This window comes from Seriola lalandi, unplaced genomic scaffold, assembly GCF_002814215.2.
Source record: "Seriola lalandi dorsalis isolate HSWRI2012SDOR001 ecotype SW California unplaced genomic scaffold, Sedor1 jcf7180002054133, whole genome shotgun sequence".
NCBI classification, from domain to species: domain Eukaryota; kingdom Metazoa; phylum Chordata; class Actinopteri; order Carangiformes; family Carangidae; genus Seriola; species Seriola lalandi.
This window is the reverse complement of record NW_019524686.1, coordinates 491,047-505,677: the sequence shown is the minus strand read 5'-3', so window position 1 is coordinate 505,677 and position 14,631 is coordinate 491,047. Positions and strand designations below refer to the sequence as shown.

Genomic DNA, 14,631 nt, shown 5'->3' with positions numbered 1-14,631 from the left:
ATCTGATTGTCTACTGCATCTGTACTATAGCGTGCTGTATTATGCATTAAATTTTAAATTGACACCTACCTCTAAATAAAGCAAACACTACACTAACACATCAGCAGCTTTGGAGACAGCTACCAGAAGCAAAGTGATTTCTGTGCCTTTATCCAGTGTGTACCCACATATCCCTCCAGAGGTTGGCTATTTTAAAATAGTCCCAAGACAAGACCAAATCTCTTTATTTAGGTCATTAACCTGAGAAGGTTTTAACAATGCCTGCTTGAGAATCACATTCTTCACTTGGTGGCTACAATTACTTGGCTTGTTGGTGCAGACATATGAGGCATAAAATGCAGGTGCAGCTGCAGAGAAATTATAATGAGTGTCTAATAATTCACTGGACCGGTCTCCCAAAAGGTATTTATACTGAACAAGAAATTACTAATAATTTTGAGGAAGTGGACAAAATTCCTGAGGCTAAAAAAGTGACACGGCCCATAATGATCTGTGCAGCGTATCGTGAGTTGCACAAGACGGTTCTAATAAAAATATGTAAATCAGTGATTTTTTTCCACTAATACGAATGTGGCTAATTAGAATAGAAATAATCCTATTCAAATTAAAATAGATGATCAGTGAAGCATACTTACTAATTTACATTCAAGAATAGCTATTATCATTGTTGTTTCCTATGATCATACAGAAAATAAGATATGAGGCACTGGAGTGTCTGTGATGGAAATAAGGAGTGAAACTGTGACTTGTGTACAGAGACCTCAGGCACAATTCCTACTGTGGACAGAACAGTAAACACATGACGTTGCCAGTTGACATACGTGTACATCCTGTTTGTTGTTGGTGATTCATTCAGATGAATGACTGACAGCTTCAAGTCACAATATGAACTCAGTATAGAGTAAATGGGAAAAGTTGCTTATATTTTGTTATATTTCTGTTAGATTTTAAGGTTTCTTTAAGCTGATACGGACATCACCATTTTGGCCTGTAGTATTTTTGAACATATTAAGCAGAATATTTAACAGTAAAAAAAAATAATAATAATAATAATACTATGTGATGGTGACACTGTTTCTATATTATCTCAAACGTTAGTTGTGCATTCCTGTACTGCAACCTCTCATCTCACTTATCAGCCGACCTATAGAAAAATACTGATATGCTCATCTGCTACAAGCTAACGTCGGCTGATATATCAGGCTGGTCGATTTAAATGTCTAGCTCCGGTACTAGTGATTCAGATTCAGTAGCCCGATTTAAGGCAGATATTTTAAATACAACCCAAATAAGAACTGTTATCTGCTTTTAAACATCTCTACATAAAATATTTCATTTACTTACTCACCTCTATTTGGCATTTCTAGGCAGTATACAAACATTTACCATTTTTTTATAACACTATAGTTGTCCACAGCGATAGGACACTGTTAAGTTTGTCATGTAAAATATTTGTCAGCCACAACTTCTACTATGAAGTCATATTTTAAATCATTGCAACTATGTTTTACTATATTGCGATTGATTATCACCAGCATCTGCTTATGGGTGACCACAGGTGGACTTAAACTTGTTGACAAATACATTAACAAACACTTACAGTACATCTGCATCTTGAATTACAGTATGGTGTACTCTAACCCATTTAAGTGTTCATATAGTGTTTATAAATGCTAAATAAGGGGACTTAAAGTGTTGTCAAACTACACTCTTGCCACAAAGTCACTCACAGTGTCATTTCCCATTGGCCCAACAACCCACAGGGTGGCACTCTAACACAAATACCCCCTGCTATCCGTGCCTGATCACACCAGTCATGTCTGTCATGTGCATCTCTGCATGAAGACTGCATGATATGGGAAGCTTCTCTGCAAAATTGTGGGCAAACAAAAAACATGGAGGGGAAGCCAAATGTTTTTGTTGGCACAGGTTTATCAATGCGAGCATGCTCCGACTATGCGTGCGAGCCACCTCATTACAGTCCGACACCTTGGCTGACCTGTCGCTCACTGCTACAAACATGACCTGACCTCTTGTTTCTGTTGCCAGCCACAAATGTCACCTTGGTTTAGATTGCCGTCCCTTCACTGATGTGGCGTAAGGCAAGGGGAGGGGATGGTGAAGGGAGGTTAGGAACTAAGCCAAGCCATTGGGCCACAGCATGTTAAACTGTCAGCCCGTTTTTCTGCCTGACCGGCCATGCCTCATTAAACCTAATGGAAACTGTCACTGTCACTCCCCTCTGGCCACCTGACTGGTAGAGAGACAGATGCAGGCAGCAGCTTGAAAGAGTAAGAATAAAGGTGAGAGAACAGGCAAAGTGAGAGAGTTAAAAAATAGATTACAGGAAAGTCATGTTAGGAACTGATGTGAGAAATACAGAGTGAGAGCCTGACTTGCAATGTGTGAGAAAGAGAAAGAGAGAGAGAGGTGACAGTGGCAATGCACAGAGCAACAAAATAGACCTATCCTGTGATAAAGAGTGATGGACGATGAAGGGCGGATGGATAAGAGTGACGTACGTGACTAACAGCCGGTGCGATGTTTCTCTTCATCGTCAACAGGGTCGAGACTTTGGAGCAGATCTATGTCCCAAGGCCACATTTTACCCTTCATTGCAGTTCCCACAGCTCAGCCTGGAGCCCAAAAAATACAATATGTTGTTGTTTAATATGATGTATTACAGGAGCCCAGGGGCGTAGTTTGTGTCTACAAGCCGTTTTAATGTTTTTTTGGGAAGAATTGGATCCTACTTTTGGGGCATTAATCATCAAGTAAGACAAACTGCTTAGAAAATACAACGTAGTCGAGCAGAATAGAATCAATTGATCTAGGATATCTTAAGTTCAAATTTCGTGTTTTAGAAATTCATTAACTTGTTCTGAAGTACAATAACATTTGTATCAAACATCTGGGTGCCATATTCATTCTGCACCGTATATCATTGTTTGGGTGTCTTGTCGTGTGCACTCAGACACCCATTAGCCCTCTTCTGTAATCCTTTACAGCATTTTGCGCATAAAGAGTTGTTTTCTCTTTTTTTCCTTCTCCAGCCGTCTCCAGTCTTAACGTGGGTCTGTTAATGTGATAAAGTGCTGTATACATCAGGCTTAAATAGGAGGAAAAAGAATAGGACAAATGTGTCTCAAAAAATTCCACTGCTGGGTTTGCAAACATTCATTTGCTACCCAACGTATCCTCTGAGATGGCTATATCTGCAAAGTGTTTGCCGTGGGCCAAATAAATGGCAGACATACAGCAATATCAGCTGCCCTTTTAAAGAAAATGAGAAGGCAAGCAAGGCAGTAGTTTGTCTCTGCAAGCTGTTCTAATGGATTTTTGAAAACACTGGGAGCCTATGACTTTTGGGAGGTCAGAAAAAAAAAAAAAAAACTGCAGCACGACCGACAGTAGAGGCCTTGACTGCAGTTAATTCATCACAGGATTTAGACTTTGTAGGCATTAATGGTAATAAGAATAAAAATGAATCACATTGAATTGTCAAAAAAGTAGAATTATATCAGTGTTAACCTTTAAAGTGTCTTTTTCTCCTGAGCACTTCTTCAAAAACAAAAGGCTTTCAGTACTTTTCACCTTAGAATAAAACTGGAGTGTACTTATGCCATCTCCTCGCTGTTGTAAATAACTGATCAAGCTTTGTTCCCATTGCTCCTTTAGGTACGAGAGGGTCACAGATGACAAGGATGATGGTGATCAAGCGGATGAGAGGACAGAGAATGCGTGTGCACCCCAGTATCAGAGCACCACCCTGCGCGTCCTCACGCACTTCATAGCAGATACAGAAGAAGTCAGAGGAGCCGCGGAGGAGGACGGGCTGGGACAGCAGAACTTCCTCCTGGGTAGCGACTGGCAGGTGGAGGTGACACAACTGGTCAAGGATTCTCTGAGGGTGGAGGACCCAAAGGTTGCGCAACTGCTGGAGGGCCAGGTCCTAATAGGACTGAGCGCAGGAACCACCAAACTACAGGTTGTTGTATGAGTGTGTATGCTGTGCGTGCCATTTCATTTCACCAGTCAGTAGTGACTGACACATCTGTCTCGTTCAGCTGACGCAGAGGCTGCAGAGGTTATTGTTAGGAGCAAGTAACTGAATGTTGTCATGTCAATCAAAGAAATATGTTGTTTTATAGGTTATTACTTCTCTATGTCAACTTAGACCAAGCTGTCAAGCTGCATCAGTTCCCATCAGTAGTTTTCTGAGTCTGACACAGGACGAATACATCCCCAGTCTAGATCCTTTATAAAAGCTGATTGACTTTTTTTTGGCCTCTCTTAACTCATTATTTTGGTTGTAAAGTTTACAGATTCGACTCTCAGTCCTGTTTCCTGTGGCAACAAGCATCTGTACACAGCCAAAAACGCTCTGATAAACCCCCATGTACACTACCTGTCCAGCCGACAGACAAAGATAACAACTAGCAAAACCAAAATAATTTTCTGAGAGCTTTGTGTGTGTAAATGGTCATTCATCATGTAGCTAGAAACATAACTCCAAATGAATGCTGATGTTGTTGTGCGTCTGCTGGATGTGTAAAATAGCCAATTTTCTGCAGACACATAAGCCAGAACAACTTCATAAAGCAACAATATGCAAGAGTCTTTGTTTTTCAGGTTGTTGTTAGGCTCTTTTGCTCCCACATAGCCAGCCGAAATAATTAATGCTGCTTAAGTAGTTTGCGTGTCTAGACAGTGAAAGTTGAAAAATACAAGACAGAGGCTGCAAGGAGGCTACGCATATAGAGAATGTGGAGTAAGAAAGAACAGGTTTGGCAGTGGAAAGGGAAGGAGTTGGAAAAACAACTACATTGATTTGCAGCATGGCACAAACACTTAAGCCTATCATGACTTGACAGAGAAACATGCATTCGTGGCACGTCTAATAAAAGCTTGCACCTCTGCGTTCTCTCTTTGTCTCCCTCACAAACACACACACACACACACTCTAAAAACTATTTATCTAATACAACAACCAGGTCTTCACTCAGGACGGCCCGAGTACCCGCTCACACTGTAAATCAACACCAATCTGGCATTTACAAGATAGCACAACACAGAGCAACATTGTCGAAGCAGTGGACTGGAATCAGTCTCCCTCTCTTTATTTATCAATTCAAGAGCTGTGTGTGCACCACAGGAGTGATTATGTATGTAACACAGTGCTGGCTGACTGTTGGTCAGGACATGGTTTAAAACGGAAGGGAAGGTCACAAAGAGAAACATGAGATCACCTTGTTTTAAGTTTGATATTCATGAAACAGAAGCTAGGTCAAAACATAGTATATGCTGGACTGCGTCATAGGCTGGTCGCATTCTGCCGGATCTCAGCCAGTGTCAGCCATTTATACGTTCGCTTCTCTCCTACTCTCTATTTCCAGCGGCCATGGTTCCGTCTATATGTTTTTTCGAGCGTGCCAGTGCAGCAGCATGTGATCCGCCTACAGCAGAACTTAAATGCAATGGCGAAAGGTGAAGCGAACCTGGAGTGCTTTGTGTTCACAATGCACAGGTCAAGTGAACCCTTCCTTGAAGCACACCTCGAGAGGTGGTCTCAGCAAAGCAAACTGAGACTTCCTTGAGAGGTTGCTTCAAATGCGCTACACTGGCAACAGGGCAAGCAATAAACAAGCAATAAACAAGCAATAAACACCCCCTAATGGAAATCATTTAGCCCAATTCTTTTTGAAAGCCAATGAGGACACTCCAGCCAAATAAGGGGAAACTAACAATGCGTGCAGCCATTTGTGCTCATTTTACTTCAAAGTTATCATGTGGCAGTTTGATGTCAGACGGGTGAATGCCCTATTGGCCATATTTCAAACTGTAGCTCAAAACAGACACTTTACATTACATCAACTCTTGCAAAAAAAAAAAAAAAAAAACTCCAATGCTGCGACTTGATCACCAGTAATGGATACAGGTCTGATTATGACACATTCAGCTCAGGCCAGTTCACTAGTGTACTTGAACAGGGGCTGCATCAAATGAAAGAATAACTGACGATGTATTGCAGTGGCAATTGCTGTGGTTTTTGGGAACTTGACGTTTTTTGGAAAACGTATCTATCATCTCCTAGCCGTGCTGTTTTGCCTCGTTGGCCTCAGATCTTGGTCCTGGTGACAGCAGCTGCTTGGTTTATCATAGTGAATACTTCTTAATGAACAGAATAAAAGCATATATACAGTATATGTAAGTGAGGGTAAATATGCAAAAAAGCTTTTTCTCTCTTCCTCTTACTACAAAATGTATTCCTGCATTTGCTCTCTCCATCACTTCCTTCATTTTAAACCTAATCAATTAAGTAAACTCAAGAGTATTGACAATTGTGTTAAGGAGACTGAGACATTGTTTGATTCAGATCAATTTTAGGTCCAATTTCCAACACAAGTGCTTTCCAATTGTTGACACTGCAATCAAAGTAAAATCACTGCAGTTACCAAGGACAGTCTATACAAATACATGGGATTTTAAGCCATGAAAAATATATTATATTATCTCTCCATGGCAATTAAACCATTTCAAATATGCTTTTGGTTCTCATAAATAGTGCAGCTTGATTTAGATCTCACTTAGCAAATTTTAATTGCTGTTACCTATAATAAGTTAGTGTCTCTCCCTTGAAATGCAAATTACATGAATATAAAGGTTAATTGTACCACTGAATGAAGTCATGATTTGATTGTGAATGTTTTTACTATTCAATCAACATTTTGCACTCAAAGTGTAAGTTATGTTTCTCGGCCTAGCCTTTGGTATGCTGCCCAGGTACCCCGTGGAAAGGTTAAGCCATTCTGAATGAAAGCACGCTCTTGATTTAGGACACGGCTTTTGGGCTTAATCCAGAGAAATCATGTAAACACTTGAAGCGCAACACACGAACCACTAGGGTTATGTGTTCGAGTGGCTTTCCTAATTTCCCTAAAAACAACGCAACCCATTTAAATATCACCACTTCCTGTGACCTTTACTTCCCTTGTATTTAATTCACAGTTGATGTGAAGCAAAACTACATTCTTCCCTTGATTGGCTCCTTGTAAGCATCTCAGTCACGCTCTTAAAAATACAGCAGCATGCAGGTGCACACTGGGCTTCCAGCAACATTTGTGCTATGGGGATGTTCCAGGGTCTGACTATGATAATCAGCTAAGCACAAAGGATGTGTAAGAAGAACAAACATTTGTTTTGCATTTTTCCTGCATTATCTTGTTATTCAAACATTGTGTAATAGAAGTAATAGAATAAGAAGAAATATTGACCAATGGATTTTAATTTATTAATTCTAACAAAATGTATTATTATGATTTATATTTGAAAGCCCACTGGGGGAAAATAATAACCAATATCTTTTTGTACCAACGGTATGTGAAATATACCTTTGTTTTTTTTAAATCTTTTTCAGTGTTACCGTATTGTTGAATGGTAGTACAGCTGAAAGTGTCTATAGACTGATTTCCACAGTCTACTGCTCACCTATGTCATGTGTGTTCATGTGCTGGTTGAGAGACTCCAAAATCTGAGATGAGAGTTGGCTGCTGAACAGCACTGGCTTCATGAGATATGCTGTCAAGAGAGGCAAACCCAGAGGACACACAATAAGAAAATATGGACAATGCAAAAAGGATATTGTGAATTTGAGGGCTGTTTCTTCCCCATCTCTGTCCTTTCTCCTCAATCACTGTCAAAAGTCCAAGAAACATAGAAATAATATATGCTAAAATGTCTTAAGGCTTTAAATACATTATGTATTAGGAATTTTATTTGGATCAAACTGTGAATAATTGCAATTAAGGACTTGGGTTTGACATTTAAATGGAAGCCAAGGACTTCAAAAGGCCACTGATACATTAGAAGATTCCGTAGAGGCCATAGAATTGGCAATTTGATCATTAAAACACTGGGCTGCAAGTTCAATGGTGTATCAGAAGAAAGGAATGAATCCTTTTAAGCACCATCTCTCTGACATGTTATGGATAGACTACTTGCATGCAAAACGCATTTTGCTATTAACCTTTGCAAAAGTGTCAGTATGATGAGTCAGAGACACATGGTCTGGGAAAGGTAATATTGTTGGTTGCACAAGACTAGATGCAGGTGCAAATGGGATTTTGTGGGGTCAGGTAGAGGAAGCCTTCGGAGATTTGGACAGAAATCATACAAGACAAGACTCTGACAGCTTTGGGTAGGAAGAGGGAAGTCTGGAAGGGATCTTTAATTGATCCCTGGGGGTGGAATGAAGCAGCCTGTAAACTCTGGAACTGGTGTGAGGAAGGGACTTGACATGTCTGGAAGTCTGGTGGGGGAAATCTCACAACTATGGAATCAGGGCTAAAGGCAGGACCTGCAGTCTTTCTAATGGGATGGAGGAGAGACATGACATTTCTGAAAATTGGACAAAGGACTCTGATAAAGGGAAGGAGAAGGGACCTGACTGCTACCACAGAATCAAGTAAAGGAGCCTTGACATCTCTGACATGAGAGCAGCAGGAAGTCTGAACATTTGTTAGTATGTAGTCAGGGTAAGGTTGAGGCAAGTGTTGATCTATTTGAGGAATGCAAAAAATGCTTCTGACATCTTGTGGATAGTTCTGTTGGAGGTTTATAGATTTTCCAACCTGGCATCTTTAAAAGTGAAAGACATTCTTTTCATGGTTGGAAGTTCGGCAGCTTCTGCTAAGAGAAAGTGATACATTACCTATTAAACTGCACACTCAGGTGCCCATTTACCTGCTTATATTTCAGTAGCTTAAATTACAAGTTAGCACAGCATGTGGCATCTTTTGAATTCTCACCAATAATTATAATAACAATAGTCACCTATAATGATATGCCCTCAAACACCCCAAAGCTGGAGTAAAGCAAGTATGATGATGCTGGTTTTAGAATGATCTCTGGCTGCCTGAAGTGTAACTGCCAATTTAAGGTATGCAGAAGTTGTGCAGCTGGTCTACTGCATTATTTAATTTAACCCAGTCTGTTTGTCCATATTTCATTTCATAACAAAACCAGTGGCCCATGGAACTAATTTTCAGATGAATAACATTTTGTGCCATTGCTTATTTTGCTTTCCTTTCATCTGTAGAAAAAGAAAAAAGAACAATCAGTGTGCACAGTTAATTGTTCGCGTAAAAATCACCACCAGTGTGTCTTTTTAACCTTTTCCCACAGCTGAGAGATGAGGTTAAACCAAATTTCCCTTTTTTTTTTTTTTTATAAGACTACACTGATTCTAGCTGCGTTTTATCATTCAAGGATATCCGTTTGACTGTGTGGGGACCAAAAGGGAAAATAAAAAAGAAGTATACCAAAGAGATGAAAACAGGGAAAAGGGTCTGCACAAATGAGGCAGTGATCGGTGCTGACAGTTCATTATGGCTGGTAAACGCAGCCGTGTGGGGGCGGTTGGAGGAGACACAGGAACCCTAATTGGAGCGGATGGGAGGGGTTCTCGTCTTATTACAAAATCACAACAATTTACATGCTTACACCTCTGGCAACTCAGGGAGGTGTATAATGTGTTAGTAGGTGGGAGATAATATGTTTGTTAGTATGCTTGTTTATATAATCATACCGTTTCTATGCAATTCTTGGCATGTGGTCTCCATTACCGAATATAATAGTTCAGAATACAGAAAAGAGATCTTTTATTTTTATTTTTTCCATTTACGTTACATTTTTATTGACCCTGTACCCAGAACAGTGCAGCAAGACTGTCCTTCCAAGAAAAACAACAACATATCTTGGTTCAGCAAATGCTTAAAAATGTTTAACTTTAAAAAGCAGCCACAGTAATTATGAGTCTAGGTCAATGGCAGCAAACCAGAAAATCATACAAGAGCAGTGAGCAGAAAACTCCACAGAGGAGATCAAGGTGGATAGATGTGTCAACAAACAGCCTTTGCCACAGTAGACCACTGTAAATCCCTGAACTTTGGTTCCTTTTAACCTTGACTGTAATCTTTCCCCAGCCATGTGATAATTATTTTAACCGTGACAATGAGGGTCTCCTTACCATAACAAATTGGTCATTTTAACTCAAACCAAGATGTTTTTCTAACAACAGAGCTTACAACTTTGTCATAGGAGACTGCTGTTTGTTTCCTGTTTCCTTCAGACAGGCAATGTTAGGTTCTCCTAACCATGGCCGAGATTGTTCCCATTAACAATAATCATGTGGTTACGATAGGAAAAATGACGACAAAGGTCCCAGTCCAAACAAGGTAATAATTCTTACCCCAACCAAAATGTAATGTTTAAAACATTAACAAAATACAAATACTACTATAGTGTAAATGTATTTTTCCAGCTGTGACTTGTATAGATTTTTGCAGACACTGATAAGCAATGCCCTTTCAATAGTAGTTTTATAAGTGTCGTCTGGGAGGGTGGTTCCAAACGCTGTACGACTTGTTGAGTAGAGATATAGGCCTATATTTGACATAAAGCAGTGTACTCTGAGAATGTGTATTTTTGTTTTATAACACTCAGCTTCAGGGTGGCAACCCATTAAAGCTGTGGGTGAATGTGTCTCAATATCAGTTTTAATGCATGTTTTGTTTTGTTTTGCATACCACTAGAACCCAGTGAGTATGACTAAATTCAGAAAAGCAACTACAAAGGCATTTCTCGACAAACAGAGTGCAGGCTTTTAGCTTGCACAGTTCCTGGATTGGATATCTTATCATCTACAGTGACACCTTCGTCAACAACAATAGCCTCTAGCAAATTGGCTCTTCCTCTTAATTCGCACTAACAATGTCATCTCGGATCTTAATAGACTACCATGAGTAGCAAGTGTTTACATGTGTTTCAGGTGCTGTCCCCTCTCACGTCATCAGTCCTGGCTGAGAGGAGAATCAGGGTGTTGGATGATAAAGTGAGTGTGACAGAGCTTGGGGTGCAGTTGGTATCTGGACTCTCGCTGTCCTTGCAGCTCAGCCCAGGGAGCAACAGGGCCATCGTCGCCACTGCAACCACACAGGAAGTCAGTGAATCACTCAAACAGGTACGACTCGAAGACATCCAAATATCTTGCAGCACTCGACACTATTAATCATCCTTTAACGTGTCATTAGAGGAGAGAAAGTCTAATCTTTACTGTACTAGCACTGTACTGTGCATTGTATTTGGATTACAAGTTCAGGGTTGGATCTGGGTTATTATGGAGTCTATGATATTCATTGTAATTTTTCTTGTATAATTAATTCACTCTTGATATAGGGAAGCCATCTCTTTGATTTGCATATCCTACCAGTGAACCGCTCTGTTATTCCTGTAATTATAATTTCAAATGGAGGAAGGCTACTGTCTCTTCCCTTAGAGAGAAGAGAATATTTGGCTTTCAGGAGAATAGTTTCAAATGCACTCTATCCAATTCTTTCAACGAGCCTTTCTACTGTAATTAAGCCTCACTTTGACTTCACCATGTTCCACTGTTTCCAGTCATCTTTATGCATTAATAGGAAATAAGCACATTATTGTTTTTGGAGTTATTTTCAGGGTTATTTACACTGGGTTACTGCTGTTGTACCAATTTCTGTTTGTCTGTGTCTGTTATTTTTTGTTTCTTTTAGGAGTCACTCATCAGTGCATGGCTTCAGTTCAGCGATGGATCCATGACTCCTCTAGACAACTACAACACCGCCCATTTTACTCTAGCAGCCACCTCTTTGGATGAACAAGTGGTAGCAGTGCAGCAAAGTCCAACTTGGAAGTGGCCCATCATTGTGCCCAAGGGCGAAGGTCAAGGTTTGCTTGTGCGTGTTGAAATGAGCCCGTCAGAAGTGTGCCAGAAGGGCAAGCGACGTACCGTTTTAGCCACTGGAATGGCAAACGTACAGGTAAGGTTTAGTCAGCCAGAAGAGCAATACAGACAACCAGGAGATCGGCGAACAAGGCCTGATCCTCCATATTATGGTGGATCTATCTCTGACATGGAAACTGGATTGATCAACCGTGGAGCCACTACCATCAGAGGCCATGTTCCAGTGAGGCCTAATGGGGGCCGTCTATCGGCCGACAGTGGTACTAGAATCCCAGGCGAATTCTCTGAATATCCAGACCAGGCTGAGCTGCCTCGGAGCCGCAGCACTGATGAGGACTTGTTGCCGTCTCGCCGAGGCCTGACAGACCTGGAGATTGGTATGTATGCCCTGCTGGGAGTCTTCTGCCTAGCCATCCTGGTCTTTCTCATTAACTGCATTTCTTACGCATACAAATACCGTAGCAAGCACCTGTCCCTGGAGGCCCCGGAGGCAATGCCCCACGCTCACGACTGGGTTTGGCTGGGCCAAGAGGAGGGGCTATGTCTGCAGCAACAGCAGCAGGATGAGCTGAGCGGCACCCTAGAGGAAGGCAGTCAACTATTAAATGGAGGCGTCCAGCGTGGTAATACTGGTGTGGGAGGATGTAGTTCGAGTGGGAGGGATCACAGGAATGAGTCGCTTAACTCACCAACAACCAAGAGAAAGAGGGTGAAGTTCACCACCTTTTCCAATGTCAAGTCCAGTAATGGCTGTCCTGTGCTCAGCCCATTAGCACTAGTGCAGACCAGTGAGATAAAATGGGTATGTCCGGACATTGAGCTTGGGGACTCGAAGGATCTGAGGAACTACATGGAAAAGCTGAATGAGAATGCAATTAAGAACATTGCATAGGGGGTGCTGGGTGTTTTCAACGAACTAAAGAGAAACTCACCTGAATGCCTTCAGAATATGGAGGGGATGAGGGCTGGAGGGAGGAAGAGGAAAGAGGAAAAGTATGGTGGGCGCAGAAAACAGACTGGGACTGCTGTTAAACTGTACCTCACTCCAACAACAGGGCAGTGCGTTCAGCCTCTGTTGTTACCATGACAGTACTCAGAAAGGGTCAAGAAACAGACTACCACAAGACATGATTTGCCACAACACCACAGAATAGTTATAAAAAGGGGGAAATGTGAACTTGATAGTTGTTGCTTAACTTAAATGTTTGTTCTTTGTCTTTAATTGAGGTTCAGTTTCCTTTTCTATGCGCCATGTACTTTGTTTAACGTTTTCTTTTTTTTTCTTTTCTTTTTTAATCATCATGTTTTAATGTTGTATTTGTTGTACTTTTTGCGCTTTGTTGCTTTTATTTTTAGAGTTGCTGTATGCCCTGTACCACCTGTCAGCAATTATAGATTCTAGGAGAGAAGAATTCAAAGCAATTTTGTATTGTATATAAATGCAGAGTTTGATTTGGAGGTATGATATGTATAGTAACATTTTGTAAAAGTGCTGTTTGGTTATGTTTTGGCTTTGTTTTTAGTTTTGTTTCTGTTTTGTCTCCAGAAACCAGATCCATGCATGACGTTATTAAAGAGGAGGCTGATCTGGCACCTGAAATGAAAGTGTGTAGATAGCTAATACCAATACCTCTGGAGACATGTCAGTTTAGTATTACTGCACTCATTCATTGTGGAGCTGAGTTTTGGGTTGGTTTCAATATGTTGATATTGGTTTACAAACTTTTGTTATCCCCCTACATGTCCCCTTCTTAGGTTAATGTTATTATTTATACGACCCTCTTCGATTCTGCTGCATACATCATAAATTCTAGACTTTTTACATTTAAATATAAACGGCCTGACATTACAATTAAATCAGAACAAGTTACGCTAAACCACTGATCACCATCGAGAGTATCAATAGACAATCACATAAATAATGTCAACTCAATTCCTTCATTTATAATGTTCCATAAAAATCAGTCCAGTTTACAGCTAATATGGCCTGAATTAGGTGGAGATCAGTAAATACAATTTCTTAAAATGACATTTGGGATCCCGCAGAAGGAGTCATGACAGTCAGTGAACAAATGATCACAAACTGTGTGAATGAAAGCCCAAATCTGACCTCTTCACTACGTTTGTCATGTGTCAGTATTAGTCAAGCCCATCCTTTTATATCTCTGTTTTAAAAATTGGCTGCTGGACTAATTAAAACTGAAGGTGACTCTTCTCCATCATGCTGCTGTGTGATTCATTGATCTGTCTGACGAATTCTTCCTTCAGTCCGTCTAGTTCTGCTCATCCGACGGGTGTATGTGAGTACACAGACAGTGGCTTCCTCAAATATCAAAATGAAGTGCCTGTTGTTGTTGACAGTCGGTGCAGCTGTCAGCTGAGGCAGGAAAGATAAGTTATCTTGCACCGATCATCCCGCCATTATGAACCATTGATGCAGCCAGATATTCCTGTAGTTTCTCTACCTAATTGTGTGCTAGACATTTATCTGTAAAAGAGAAAATGATCAGGAAAAAGGTATCTGTTAGTTTTATCTGTGAGTTGTTCCACCTCACACTGTGATTAGAATTAGGCAAAAAGGCAAAAATGTCATATTCATGAGCGTCATTATAGGGGCCACATGTTTAGATGTTGATTGATGCATTAGTGGATAAAAAGAAGCAGTGAGTTGGAGAAACAGAAATACCTAAGCACAAGAAGTCAAACATAACTATTCAAAAATAAAGCAGTATCCAGCGCTCTTATCATCTGCATTAAGCACAGTGTAATAATACCTGTATCACTTCAGTATCATAATATGCTGTTAAAAAGGTTCTAGGCCAAGTCCACCAGAACCCTAAAAAGCTTGTAAC

General features: G+C 40.5%; 1 protein-coding gene across 1 annotated transcript in view; it reads left to right on the top strand.

Annotated features, from left to right (window-relative positions):
- Positions 1 to 13,996, top strand: part of LOC111652970 (transmembrane protein 132C) — a 94,394-nt gene extending 80,398 nt beyond the window's left edge. Inside the window, exons 7-9 of the mRNA XM_023403390.2 lie at positions 3,679 to 3,988; positions 10,829 to 11,020; positions 11,589 to 13,996. Of these exons, the coding sequence (XP_023259158.1) occupies positions 3,679 to 3,988; positions 10,829 to 11,020; positions 11,589 to 12,671 (1,585 nt within the window). The 3' untranslated portion in view covers positions 12,672 to 13,996. The remainder of the gene's footprint in view (positions 1 to 3,678; positions 3,989 to 10,828; positions 11,021 to 11,588) is intronic.
- Positions 13,997 to 14,631: the final 635 nt, after the last annotated feature.